Source organism: Puma concolor, chromosome C1, assembly GCF_028749965.1.
Source record: "Puma concolor isolate L17-30 chromosome C1, mPumCon1.1.hap2, whole genome shotgun sequence".
Taxonomy (NCBI): domain Eukaryota; kingdom Metazoa; phylum Chordata; class Mammalia; order Carnivora; family Felidae; genus Puma; species Puma concolor.
In genome coordinates this window covers 78,461,979-78,477,160 of record NC_141674.1, presented here as the reverse complement: position 1 = coordinate 78,477,160, position 15,182 = coordinate 78,461,979, and the positions used below count along the sequence as shown (strand labels likewise).

The 15,182-nt window shown below is 35.6% G+C and overlaps 1 protein-coding gene across 3 annotated transcripts in view; it reads right to left on the bottom strand.

The window, feature by feature from the left end:
• The window catches only part of BTBD8 (BTB domain containing 8), a 118,418-nt gene that overhangs the window by 55,706 nt on the left and 47,530 nt on the right, over nt 1-15,182 (bottom strand). For all 3 annotated transcript variants that reach the window (XM_086717538.1, XM_086717536.1, XM_086717537.1), the window contains exon 5: nt 47-136. In XM_086717538.1, coding sequence (XP_086573664.1) covers nt 47-136 — 90 coding nt within the window. The remainder of the gene's footprint in view (nt 1-46; nt 137-15,182) is intronic.

Below are 15,182 nucleotides of genomic sequence, written 5' to 3'. Positions count from 1 at the left end.
TGAAGTATTATTTGCAGTCAAGCTGCCTTGTAAAAATTATGCTTACCCTTGAAGAGTAATACACTTTTGGGAGCTTTCAGCCCAGCAGCCACTCAGCATTGCAGCAAAATAACTGGATCTGGCACTTAATATGGCTCTAAAGGAAAGGGAGAAAAACACAGGTAGACATTTATGTACTATGCAAAATGTAATTTTTAATGAAATTCTTCATCTTTACCTCTTAAAACATGATAACAAGCTATTTGCCTTGATTGTATTCACTGGAAGAATTACAACCATCATAAAAATTACAAACCTATATTTATACTTAAATATTTTGATTAGTTAATTAGAACATTAATTCCAATGTCCTTTTTATCTTTTTTTATTTTTTCCCTTGAAAACTCTTTAACTTTATAATAACAGTTGAAACTATTTCCATGAATAAGAGAGTAATAAATAATTTACAAATGGATAAAGAAAAGATGTTATTTAACATTTTGAGGGAATATCAATTAAAAAGGCACTAGAACTATAAAGGTCCTGAATTCAAGTTCAGAACTCACCCTATTATGCTAAAGAATAGCTATATCTTAGCTATGAGAAATAACAGGGAAGATATTTTCTTCCGAATTTCCATTCTATCTTTTCACAGAAAATGTCAATGTATAATTCATTTTTTAATTTGACAAATATCTATTGACTAGATATTTTTGTGCTATTTTGTGCTAGGCAGTATACTAAGTGCTAGGAATACAGCAGTAAATGAGATACAGAGAACAATATTATATTCTAGTGGAGAATGAGATGGAAGAATGGAGGGGACAAGAAGAAAAATATACTTCTGGCAATGACTTATTAGGGTGTCTCAGAGCAACACTCCTGAAAATAGCTAAGAAAAAAGGGAGACACATATAGATATAGACATGCACATAGATTTTTTTTTTAAGACAGCAGGAATGATTTGAAGGCCTCAGAAAGATACCATGGTCACAGATTTTGAGATAAGTTATAAGAAAGAAGACAAAAGAGCTGACTCAAGTATTTTAGGAAACTTTTTCCATTGAGGTGATTGCCAAATGAAAGCCAAAAAAAAAAAAAAATGATTGAGAGGTAAGAAGCTGAGTATAGCTTTTGGCAATCTTTATAAGCTTGGAGGCATACAAACTGAAATTCGTGTCAATCAAAGAGGGGAGGCTTTGGTGGAGATCTCAAAATTTCAGTTGGATTCTGAAGGGCTATACCCTAAGTGAAGAATGAACAGGAAATAGAAAAGCCCTTTTTAGCACTGAAGTCCCACTTTGAATCTGCTCAATCCCTAAGTGGATTAAAGTGATCTGCATCTAGTCTAACATCTGGACAGAAGCAGAAGGAAATTCAGTCTTCGTTAAAATAACATCACCCAGAGTGTCAAATTATTTCTATAAATATTCGATAAAATTTCTAGCAATCATCCAAAGATAATCAGGTGTAATAGTGAACAACTAGAAAATGAAGGAAAGAACTTCATTTACACTAATATCAAAAGAGGTCAAATAGGAAAAAAAATGTAACAAAAGAGTGCAAAACCTCCACATTAAAAGCTATAAAACATTGCTGAAATAAATTTTAAAAGACCTAGAGAGGGCTAAACTTTGCTCATAATTTGAAGATCCAAAATTGTTAACACATTCATTTTGCCTAAATTAATTTCTCATTTCAACACAATCTCAATCAAGTTTTTTAAGTGGCAACTGATAAGTTGATTTAAAAGGTATATGGAAAAACAAAGGAACTACAATAGCCAAATAAGCATCAGAAAGGAGAAAAAAAGTTGGAAGACATGATTTTCAGACTTACTATAAAGTGACAGTAATCAAGATAATATGGTATTTATGTAGGGACAGACACACAGATTATGGAACAGAGCTGAAAATCCAAAAACCGACCACACATATATGGCCAACTGCTTTTCAACAAAGTTGTTAAGGTAATTTGATGGGGGTAAAGACAGTGTTATCAACAAAAGGTACTGGAAGTGGAGATTTGAAGGGAAAGAAATGAACCTTGATAGTTAACCTCACACCATACACAAAAACCTACTCAAAATGAACCAAAACCTAAATATAAAAGCTAATGCTATAAAATCTCTAGAAGAAAAAAGATGAAAATCTTTGCAACTCTGGGGTAGGCAAAGATTTCTTAGGGCAACAAAAAGCATGAACCAGTTTGTTAAAAAAACATAAAAATTTTAGGGGCGCCTGGGTGGCTCAGTCGGTTGAGTGTCCGACTTCAGCTCAGGTCATGATTTCACAGTTCATGGGTTCAAGCCCCGTGTCAGGCTCTGTGCTGACTGCTTACTCAGAGCCTGGAGGCTGCTTCAGATTCTGTGTCTCCTCTCTCTGGCCCTCCCTGCTCGTGCTCTGTCTCACTCTGTCTCTCAAAAATAAACAAACGTAAAATTTAAAAAAAAGTTTTTTTAACATAAAATTTTAAATTTTTTAAAGCAGTCTTTTTTTTTTTTTTAATTTTTTTTTTCAACGTTTATTTATTTTTGGGACAGAGAGAGACAGAGCATGAACGGGGGAGGGGCAGAGAGAGAGGGAGACACAGAATCGGAAACAGGCTCCAGGCTCTGAGCCATCAGCCCAGAGCCCGATGCGGGGCTCGAACTCACGGACCGCGAGATCGTGACCTGGCTGAAGTCGGACGCTTAACCGACTGCGCCACCCAGGCGCCCCTAAAAATTTTAAATTTAACAAAATTAAAAACTTTAGTCCTTTAAAAATCATTTGTAGGAAAATGGAAAGATAAGCAAAATATTCAGAGAAAATACCTGTAAAACATATATCTACCAAATAACTTGAATCCAGAGTGTGTAGAGAACTATCACAACTAAATACAAGCACATAAATAATCCAGGTAAAAAATGGGCATACACAAAAAATTTATCAGATAATATATTGACAGAAACTATCTTCCTTCAAAAAACAAGTTTATGCTCAGTTGTATAGCAAGATAGCACATCAAGTTTTGAGCATTAGATTAGGACTGAAAAAGCTATGGTCAGAACAGGACATGGTTCCTGTTAAGGGGGGAAAAGATACATATCTGTTTCTCAATAGTTTACTTATATTAAAATTTGTGCCAAATCAGTTCCTTTAAGAATGCTTTAAAGGGGCGCCTGGGTGGCTCAGTCGGCTGAGCGTCCGACTTCGGCTCAGGTCATGATCTCGCAGTTCGTGGGTTCCAGCCCTGCATCAAGTTCTGTGCCGATGGCTCAGAGCCTGTAGCCTGCTTCGGGTTCTGTGTCTCCCTCTCTCCCTGCCCCTTCCCCACTCATGCTCTGTCTCTCTGTCTCTCAAAAATGAATAAATGTTAAAAAAAATTTTTTTTTTAAATGGGCAAAAGATGACCAGAAAAATCACAAGATATGCAAATGGCCAATAAGCTTATGAAATGATAATCAACATTACTATGTAGATTAGGGGAATGCAAATAAAAACCACAGTGTGATACCACTACACATCTACTAGAGTGGCAAAAATTAAAAAGACTGACAAATGTCAACTGGTGGTGAAGATGCAGAACAACTAGAACACTTCCTAGCATGCAGTAAAATGGCACCACCTCTTTGAAGAAATGTTTGTCAATTTCACAAAAAGCTAACACTCACTTATCATAAACCTAGAAATTATCCCTAGGAATTTACCCAAGAGAAATGAAAATATATATTTACACAAAGACTTACACAGAAAATCCACCTTTCTTAGTAAAAGCTAAATGAGAGAAACCAATATATATAAAAACAGGAGAAAGAACTAATGTGGCATATCCAAAAATACTGCAAAACTTTTCACCAGTAAAAACTGAATAAAATACTGATATGTATAATATTCAAAGATAAAGCTCAAAAACATTATACCAAACAAATGAAACCAGACATAGTATGTCTAAGTTCATTTACATGAAATTCTAAGACAGGTAAAATAACCTATGATTAAAAACACACAAAAATAGGAAAAGAACCCAATTTAAAAATGAGCAAAAGATATGAACACGCATGCACCAAAGAAGATATACATATGGCAAATAAGCATATGAAACTTAATTTGTGGAGCTAGGGAGAGGGGAGGTAAAAGGACATGGGAGAACTTTCAGGTGATGAAAATTCTCTATCTTGATTGCAGAAGTTCCACAGTTTATACATTAGTAACAACCCATCAGGACTTCCAGGTAGATGGCAATGTGCTAGGCTTCAATGTCCACCTCATCCCATGGATACAGCTAGGTAATACCCACGTCAGTATAATATCTCAGAAATGATACAAAGACTGGCAGAACAGTCTCTCCACAGCTAAAAGTAGAGAAGAGGCCACGTTGAAAGGGTAGGAATGGCAGACATGCCGTCAGGAGCCAAACAGATCAGTGGGATTGTGTGTGGTGGGAGGGGCACCACCAGTGCAGAGAGGGGCAGACCCCCTAACCAGACACCCAGGTAAGAAGGAACCTGCACAGGGAAGCCAATCCCCACAAAATTTGGCTTTAAATATCAGAAGGGCCTAATCATCAGTGGGGCTTAACACCTGGAACTCTAAAAATTAGCCTCAGCTCTGCAAGAGCCAGGAACACAGAATCCCTGCCCTTAAGAGAAAGCACAACAAACAGCCCTGCTGAGATATAGCATAGAAGCACCAGTTTCAAAGACACCTGGGGTATACAGGTGGAGATTCATTTACTAAGCTCAGAGTATACGCTGGAGGGGCAGTGATAATTGGGAGACTTCTCCAAGAACAAAAGAGCCGGTAGGCGCCATTATCCTTCCCCACCCCCTAGCATACATACATGGACACCTGTGAGAACCAGTGAAACATGTACACTCTCCACCTAGCTTTTAATAGCATGTCTCACCCCCCAAATTCTCCTGGGGACCCATCTCCTTCATCCCAGCCTGCATAGGTGTTTTCCTGGGCAGCTGCAGGTCCCCTCCTGCAGTACAGTAGCTCAGACCTTCCTGACAAAGAGCATCCCACCTCCATGTTCTCCTGCGAACATGCCCTCTCCAATACACCCTTGACAGGAGATTATCCAAAGCAGTGCCACAGGCATGGCAATGTGCAAGCACCCCTATAAGGGGCCAGCACCACTCCAAAACGCCTCCTGCCATCAGTGAGAGAGGAAAATAACTACACATACTGGTCTAACTCCAGCCCCACAAGTGGGCTAGGGGCAGATACTGGGTCTGAGAGTGTGACCTAATCACCAAAAAAAAAGCTTCTCAGGGGACAACAGAGGGAAAGGGCCCTACAGTTCCATGCTGCTGCATCTCTGGCAAATGCCTGGTCTGACTCAGTTAAGCCCAAGATGGCCCCAGACTGGCCCACTAAGAGCACAGGGAGCAACGCCTACCCACGACAGGTAAAGAGAGCCAAATGGACTGAGGCAAAAGTGGCCTTCAGCAACAACAGTAGGTCACATGTACACATATAGGAGACACCACTGAAGTACGAGGTTCTGATGAATAGGGCACCGCAAAGCAGAGCACTATAGAATCTCTTCTTCATAAGGCCACTACTTTCAAGACCATGAGATGTAGATGACTTTCCTACTACACATACACAGAGAGAGTTAGAAAAAATGAAGAGAAAGAGGAGTATGTCCCAAATGAAAGAACAAGACAAAATTACAAGAGATGTAAATAAAATGGAGAATTTTAAGTAATGGTCATAAAGATACTTACTGGACTTGAGAAAAGAGTGGAGGACCTCTCAACAAAGAGATAGGAAACATAAAAGAACCAATCACAGATGAAGAACACAATAACTAAAAGTAAAAATACATTAAAGAGAATAAATTGTAGACTAGAAGAAGCAGAAAGGATTGAGACCTGGAGGATAGAGTAATGGAGAGCAATCAACCTGAACAGGGGAGAGAAAAAAGAATTAAAAATAGACTTAGGGAACTCAGCAACACCATCAAGCACAATAACATTCACATAACAGGGACACAGGAAGAAGAGAGAGAAAAGGGGAGAGAAAAGAGAGAGAAAATTTATTTGAACAAATAATAGCTGAAAACTTCCCAAACCTGGGGAAGCAAACAGAAATCCAGATCCAGGAGACACAGAGTGCCACCAACAAAATCAACCCAAAGAAGTCCATACCAAGACACATAGCAATTAAAATGGAAAAAAGTAATGATAAAGAGAAAAATTTTAAAGCAGCAAGAAAAGAAAAGTTACATACAAAAGAAATCCCATAAAGCTATCAGCAAATTTTTCAGCAGAAATTTTCCAGGACAGAAGGGAGTAGCATGACATATTCAAACTGCTGAAAGAAAAAATCCTGCAGCCAAGAACTCTATCCAGCAAGGATATCATTCAGAATTGAAGGAGAGATAAAGAGGTTGCCAGACAAACAAAAGTTAAAGGAATTCATCACCACTAAACTAGCCATACAAGAAATGTTAAAAGGAATTTTTGAAATGAAAGGAAAGACCATAAGTATGACTAAGAAAAGCAGGAAGCAGAAAAGCAGTGAAATAAAGTACATATATAAATATTGGTCAAGGGATTCACAAAATAAAAGGATGTAAAGTATGACACTTATATACCTAAAACGCGGGGGGGAAGGGTGGCAGGGAGAGGTATAAAGAATGCGTTCGAACTTAAAGCGATCATCAACTTAATACAGACTGCTATATGCAAAAGATGTTACATATAAACTTAACAACAACCATAAATCAAAACCAGTAACAGATATGCAAAAAAATAAAGAGAAAGGAATCCAATTATATCACTAAAGATAGCCAGCAAACCATGAGAGAAGAGAGTAAGAAAGGAACAGAGAAGAAATACAAAAACAACCGTAACAAGTAACAAAATAGCAGTAAGTCCATACATATCAATAATTACTTTAATGTAAATGGACTAAGTGTTCCAATAAAAAGACATAGGGTGATGGAATGGATAAAAAAGCAAGACCCATCTATATGCTGCCTACAAGAGACTCATTTCATACTAAAGACACATGCAGATTGAAAGTGAAGAAACATCATGCAAATGGAAGTGAAAAGAAAGCCAAGGGAGCAATATTTATATTGGACAAAATAAACTTTAAAACAAAGACTATAACAAGAGACAGAGAAGAACACTACATAATCATAAAGGGAACAATCCAACAAGAAGATGTAGCAACTGTACATGTTAATGCACCCAACACTGAGGCACCCAAATACAAAAAGCGGTTAATAACAAACATAATGGAAGTAATTGACAGTAATACAACAATACTAGGGGATTTTAACACCAATTTACATCAGTAGATAGATCATCCAAACAGAAAATCATTTAAGTAAACAGTGGCTTTAAATGACACATTGGAGGAGATGGATCTAACAAATATATTTAGAATATTCCATCATAAAGTATCAGAACACACATTCTTTTCAAGTGCACATGGAGTATTCATGTATGGATCAGCATTAATATACAGATCACATTAGGTCACAAAACAAGTGTCAACAAATTCAAAAAGACGGAAATTAAGCCATAGAGCTTTTCTGACCACAACGCTATGATATCAGAAATCAAGCACAAGAAAAAATCTGGAAAGAACACAAATATATGAAAGTTAAATAAAATGCTACTTCCAATGAGTCAACCAAGAAATCAAAGAGGAAATAAAAAAATACATGGAGACAAATGAAAGTAACACAATAGTCCAAAATCTTTGGGATGCAACAAAAACCATTTTAAGAATAAAGTTTATAGTAATATAAGCCTACCTCAAGAAGAAAAATCTCAAATTAACAACCTAACCTTACTCCTTAAGGAGCTAGGAAGAAAAAAACCCTCAAAACCAGTAGCAGGAAAGAAATAATAAAAATTAGAACAGAAATAAACAAAACAGAAACTAAGAACAATAGAACAGATTAATGAAACCAGAAGGTGAATCTTTGAAAAGATCAACAAAATTGGTAAATATTCAACCACTCAAAAAAAAAAAAAAAAAGGTGGAGAGAGAGGACTCAAATAACATCAGAAATGAAAGAGGAGAAATAGTAACAGATACCACAGAAATACCAAGGATTATAAGAAAATATTTTGAAAAATTATATGCCAACAAATTGCACAATCTATAAGAAATCCATAAATTCCTAGAAATGTGTAAATACCCAAAACTGAATCAGATGAAATAGAAAATTTGAACAGGCCAATTACCAGCAATGAAATTAAATCATTAATCAAAAATCTACCAACAAATAGAAATCCAGGACCAGATGATCCTGACTGAAGTCCAAAAAACATTCAAAGAAGAAGAGTTAATACCTATTCTTCTCAAACTATTCCAAAACATAAAAGAGGAAGAGCAGCTTCTAAATTCTTTCTATGAGGGCAGTACTGCCCTTACTCCAAAAGCAGTTAAAAAGCCCACAAAAAAAGAAAACTACAGGTCCATACCTCTGATGAATTTAGATGCAAAATCACCAACAAAATATTAGCAAACCAGATCCAACATGTATTTTTAAAAAAATCATTCACAATCAAGTGGGATTCATTACTGACATGCAAATATAAGTGTGGTTCAATATTCACAAATCAATCAACATAAAACATCAACACAAGAAAGGTTAAAAACCATACCATCATTCCAAGAGATGCAGAAAAAGCATTTGACAAAGTAAAACATTCATTCATGATAAAAAAAAAAAACAACCCTCAACAAAGTAGGTTTAAACGGAACATACCTCAAAATAATAAGAGGTATTATTATTTACATAAAAATGTAAAAAACACACAGCTATCATCAAATTCAATGGTGAAAAACTGAGAGTTTTCCCCTAAGATCAGGAATAAGACAAGAATGTCCATTCTTGTCACTTTTTATTCAACACAGTATTGAAAGTCAGACACAGCAATCAGACATGAAAAAGAAATAAAAGGTATCCATATCAATGAGGATAAGTAAAACTGTCACTATTTGCAGATGACATGATATATACATATATATATAGATATATATATATAGCTATATATATATAGCTATATATATATCTATATATATAGCTATATATATATCTATATATCTATCTATCTATCTATATATATATATATATATATAGATATATATAGATATATAGCAAACCCTAAAGACGCCAAAAAAACCCTACTAGAATTGGTAAATGAATGCAACAGGGACAGAGGACACATAATCAACATACAGAAATCTGTTGCATTTCTATACACTAGAAGTAGCAGAAAGAGAAATTAATTTACAATTGCACCAAAAATAAGAAGATACCCAGAAATAAACCTAACCAAGGAGGTGAGAGACCTGTACTCTATTACAAAACGTGATACAGAAAATGAAGATGACACGGACAAATAGAAAGATGTTCCATGCTCGTGTATTGGAAGAACAAGTATTGTTAAAAGTCTATACTGCCCAAAGCAATCTGCAGATTTAATGTAATCCTTATCAAAATACCAACAGCATTTTTCAGTAAATTCAAATAATCTTAAAATCTGTATGGGACCACAAAATAGCCAAACCAATTTTGAAAAAGAAGAAAACTGTAGGTATCACAATCCAGGGTTTTAAGATATACTATAAAGCTATTGTAATCAAAACAATAAAGTAATGACACAAAATAGACACATAGATCAATGGAACAGAACAGAGAGCCTGGAAATAAACCATGGTTAACATCTCACATGGATTAATTTTCAACAAAGGAAGTAAGAATATGCAATGGGAAAAAAGTCCCTTCAACAAATGGTATTGGGGAAATAGGACAGTTACAAGCAAAAGAATGAAACTGGATCACTTTCTCAGACCATATACAAAAATGAACTTAAAATGGATTGAAGACCTAATGTGAGACCTGAAAACATAAAAACCCTAGAAGACAGCACAGGCAATGATTCTGACATTGTCCATAGCTACATTTTTCTAGATATGTCTCCTGACACAAGGTAAACAAAAGCAAAATAAACTATTGGGACTACATCAAGATAAAAAGCTTGAGAAAGCAAAGGAAATAATTGACAAAACTAAAAGACAACCTACAGAATGGGAGAAGATATTTGCAAAAGATATATCCAATAAATAGAATCAAAAATATATAAGGATTTATACAATTCAACACCAAAAAAGCAAACAATCCAAGTTAAAAATGGGCAGAAGACATAAACAGACATTTCTACAAAGAAGACATACAGACATGCATGAAAAGATGCTCAACAGCACTCATCATCAGAGAAATGCAAATCAAAACCACTACGAGATATCACATTATACCTGTCAGAATGGCTAAAGCAAGCAACAACCTCTTTGACCACAGCTGCAGTAACTTATTTGACATGTCTCCAGAGGCAAAGGAAACAAAAGCAAAAATGAACTATTGGGACCTCATCAAAATAAAAATCTGCACAGTGAAGGAAACAATCAGCAAAACTAAAAGGCAGTCTACAGAATGGAAGAAGATATTTGTAAATGACATATCTGATAAATAGTATCCAAAATCTATAAAGAGCTTATCAAATTCAACACCCAAAAAACAAATAATCCATTGAAGAACTGCACAGAAGACATGAACAGACACTTTTCCAAAGACATCCAGATGGCTAACAGACATACAGAAGATGCTCAGCCTCACTTATCATCAAGGAAATACAATAAAACCACAATGAGATACCACCTCACACCTGTCAGAATGGCTAAAATTAACAACTCAGGAAACAACAGATGTTCACAAGGATGCAGAGAAAGAGGATCTCTTTTGCACTGCTGGTGAAAATGCAAGCTGGTGCTTGCATTTGGAAATCAGTATGGAGGTTCCTCAAAAAATTAAAAATAGAACTACCCTATGACCCAGCAACTGCACTACTAGGTATATATCCAAAGGATACAGAAGTGCTGTCTCAAAGGGGCACAGGCACCCTGTTTATAGCAGTGCTATTGACAAGAGACAAAGTATGGAAAGAGCCCAAATGTCCATCAACGGATGAATGGATAAAGAAAATGTGGTGTGTGTATACACACACACACACACACACACACACACACACACACACACACAATGGAATATTACTTGGTGATTAAAAATAATGAAATCTTGCCACTTGCAACAATGTGGACAGAACTAGGTGGTATTATGCTAAGCGAAATAAGTCAGTCAGAGAAAGACAAATATCATATGACATCACTCCTATGTGGAATTTAAGTTACAAACAGATGAACATAAGGGAAGGGAAGCAAAAATAATATAGAAACAGGGAGGGGGACAAAACTTAAGAGACTCTTAAATACAGAGAACTGAGGGTTGCTGGAGGGGTTTTGGATGGGGGAATGGACTAAATGGGCAAGGGGCACTAAAGAGGACACTTGCTGGGATAAGCACTGGGTGTTATATGTAAGTGATAAATCACTAAATTCTATTCCTGAAATCATTATTACACTATATGTTAACTAACTTGGATGTAAATTAAAAATTAAAATAATAAAATAAAATAATATAATAAACTCAAGGCTTAACAAAGAAAAAAGTAAAAAAGAGACAAACCAAATAGTGGACTCTTAAATTATAAAGAACAAACACATGTTACGAGAAGGGAAGTGGGGGGCGGGGGAGGGTGAAATAGGTGAGGGGGATTAAAGTACACTTATCAATTATGAGCACTGAGTAATGTATAGAATTATCAAATCACTGTATTGTACATCTGAAACTAATATAACACCATACGATAACTATAGAAGTAAATTTTTTAATTAAAAAATTTAAAAAACTCATTAAATTGGACTTTAAGCTGTCTGCATTTGATTATATGTGAATTCTAACCTAATAAACTTAACTGTAAAAAAAAAAAGAATAAAAATAAAAGCTACTTAATACAGAAAATTACAGACCAAGATGACTTCTCTAGTAAAGTCAAATAAACATTTAAGGAAGATATAATATCAATCTTATCCAAATAAATTTAAAAAACAAATAAATAGAAAAAAAAGAAGAAATACTTCCTAACTCATTTTATGAAGTTAACATGATCTTGAGATCTAAACATAACAAGGACACTACAAACAAAGAAAAAATTATAGGGCAACTTCTCTCAGAAATATAGTTGCAACAATATTCAACAAAATACCAGGTAACTTATCTAGCTATAAGCAGATTGAGTAAAACATCACGTTGAAATTATTATAGGAATGCAAGATTGCTTTAACATTTCAAAATCAAGTAATATACTTCAGCACATTAAAAAAATAAAGGAGAAAACTGTGATCATTAAAAACAGATGCAGAAAAGCATTTGACAAATTTCAACACCAATTTATTACTTTAAAAATTTAGGTAAGTCTCATCAAAATCTCAGAAAGCTATTTTGTAGATATTGACAAAGTGATTCTAAAACTTATATGGAAAGGCAAAGAACCCAAAATAGCCAACACAATGTTGGAAAAGAAGAACAAAGTTGAAGGACTCAGACTACCTGATTTCAAGAGTAACTATACAGCTACAGTACTCAAGACAGCATGTACTGTTGAAAGAAGAGACACAGAGACCAGTGGAATAGAACAGAGGCCAAAAACAGACCTACAGGAATATAGTCAACTGAGTTTTGACAAAAGCACCATGGCAATTCAATTGTGATAGTCTTTTCAACAAATAGTGCTGGAACAATTGGATATCCACATGCAAAAAAAGTAAACCTAGATACAGACCTTGTACCTTATACAAAAATTAACTCAAAATCGATCAGAGATATAAATTTAAAATACAAAACCCTAAATTTCTAGAAGAAAACATAAGATTTTGGGTTTGGTGATGAATTTAGATACAACACCAAAGTACAACTTATAAAAGAAAAAACTGGTAAGCTGGGTTCTATTAAAATTAAAAATTTTAGCATGGCAACTACAGTCAAGAATACTTTATTATTATTATTATTATTATTATTATTACTACTACTATTATTACTATTTTAATTTGAGAGAGAGAGAGCACGAGTATGGGAGAGGGGCTAGAAGAAGAGAGAGACAGAATCTCAACAGGCTCCATGTTGAGTGCAGAGCCTGACACAGGGCTCAATCCCATGACCTGAGCAGAAATCCAAGAGATGGATGCTCAACCAACTGAGCCACCCAGGTGCCCCTCAATAATATTTTATGGTATATTTGAATGTTGCCAAAAAGTAAATCTTAAAACTTCTCATCACAAGGGAAAAAAACTTTTCGCAACTTTGTATGGTGATAGACGGTAATTAGACTTATTGTGGTGACCACTTCACCATGTATACAAGTATCGAATGATTATGTTGAATACCTGAAACAAATACAATATGTCAGTTTTAACTCAAAAAAGAAAATGGAAAACTTTTGCTCTGTAAAAGACACTGTGAATAAGAAGGCAAGGCACCATCAGGGAGAAAGTATTTGTAAATCACATATCAGATAAAGGACTTCTGTCCAAAATATAAAATTCTTAAAATTCGACATTAGATAACAAACAACCGACTTAAAAAATGAGCAGAAGATATGAACAAAAAACTCCCAATGATATACAGAGATGGTAAATAATCCTATAAAAAGATTCTCAAGATCGTCTGTCATTAGAGAAATAAAAAGTAAAATGAGGGGTGCATGGCTGGCTCAGTGAAGCGTGCAACTCTTGAACACAGGGTTTAAGTTTGAGTCTCACGTTGCGTGTAGAGCCTACTTAAAATAACAAATATTTTTTAAAAAAGAGTAAAATGAGTTACTGGTACACACCTATTAGAACGACTGAAATCCAAAACACTGACAACATCAATTGCTGATGAGGATGAAGACCAAAAGGAACTACCAGAAATGCAGGTGCTATAGCCACTTTGAAAGTTCGGCAGTTCCTTAGCAAGCTAAACATAATCTTACCATATGACCTGATGGTCACACTCATGGGTATTTACCCAGTGGATCAGAAAACTATGACCACACGAAAACATGCACACAAATGTTTACAACAACTTTATTCCTAATCACCAAGTCTAAGGTAATCATAATGCCCCTCAACAGGTGAATCAATAAATTGTGGTACATTTGCGGGCGCCTGGGTAGCTCAGTCAGTTAAGTGTCTGACTTCTGTTCAGGTCACGCTCTCATGGTCTGTGAGTTCGAGCCCCACATCAGGCTCTGTGCTAACAGGTCAGAGCCTGGAGCCTGCTTCAGATTCTGTGTCTCCCGCTCTCTCTCTCTCTGTCCCTCCCCACTAGCGTGCTCTCTCTCACTCTCTCTCTCACTCAAAACTAAACATTAAAAAAATTTTTTTTAAATAAGTAAATTGCGGTACATTCTTTACAACAGAATATTACTCAGTGATAAAATAAGAATTAGCTATCAAGACAAAAACATGGATGGATTTTATTTTTTTAATTTAATTTACTTTTTTAGTTTACATCCAAGTTAGTTAGCATACAGTGCAACAATGATTTCAGGAGTAGATTCCTTAATGCCCCTCACCCATTTAGTCCATCCCCCCTCCCACAACCCATCCAGTAACCCTCCATTTGTTCTCCATATTTAAGATTCTCTTATGTTTTATCCCCCTCCCTGTTTTTATGTGATTTTTCCCTTCTCTTATGTTCATCTGTTTTATATTTTAAAGTCCTCAAATGAGTGAAGTCATAGATTTGTCTTTCTCTAATTTTGCTTAGAATACCCTCCAGTTTCATCCACGTAGTTGCAAATGGCAAGATTTCATTCTTTTTGATTCCTGAGTAATGCTCCATTGTATATATATAACACATTTGCTTTATCCATTCATCCATCGATGGACATTTGGGCTCTTCATACTTTGGCTATTGTTCATAGTGCTGCTATAAATATTGGGGTGCATTGTGCCTCTTCAAAACAGCACACCTGTATGCCCTGGATATATACCTAGTAGTGCAATTGCTGGGTCGTAGGGTAGTTCTATTTTTAATTTTTTGAGGAACCTCCAGACTGTTTTCCAGAGTGGCTGCACCAGTTTGCATTTCCACCAGCAGTGCAAAAGAGATCCTCTTTCTCCGCATCTTCACCAACATCTGTTGTTGCCTGAGTTGTTAATTTTAGCCATTCTGACAGGTGTGAGGTGGTATCTCATTGTGGTTTTAATTTGTATTTCCCTGATGAAGAGTGATGTTGAACATTTTTCATGTATCTGTTCACCATCTGGATGTCTTCTTTGGAGATGTGTCTATTCATGTCT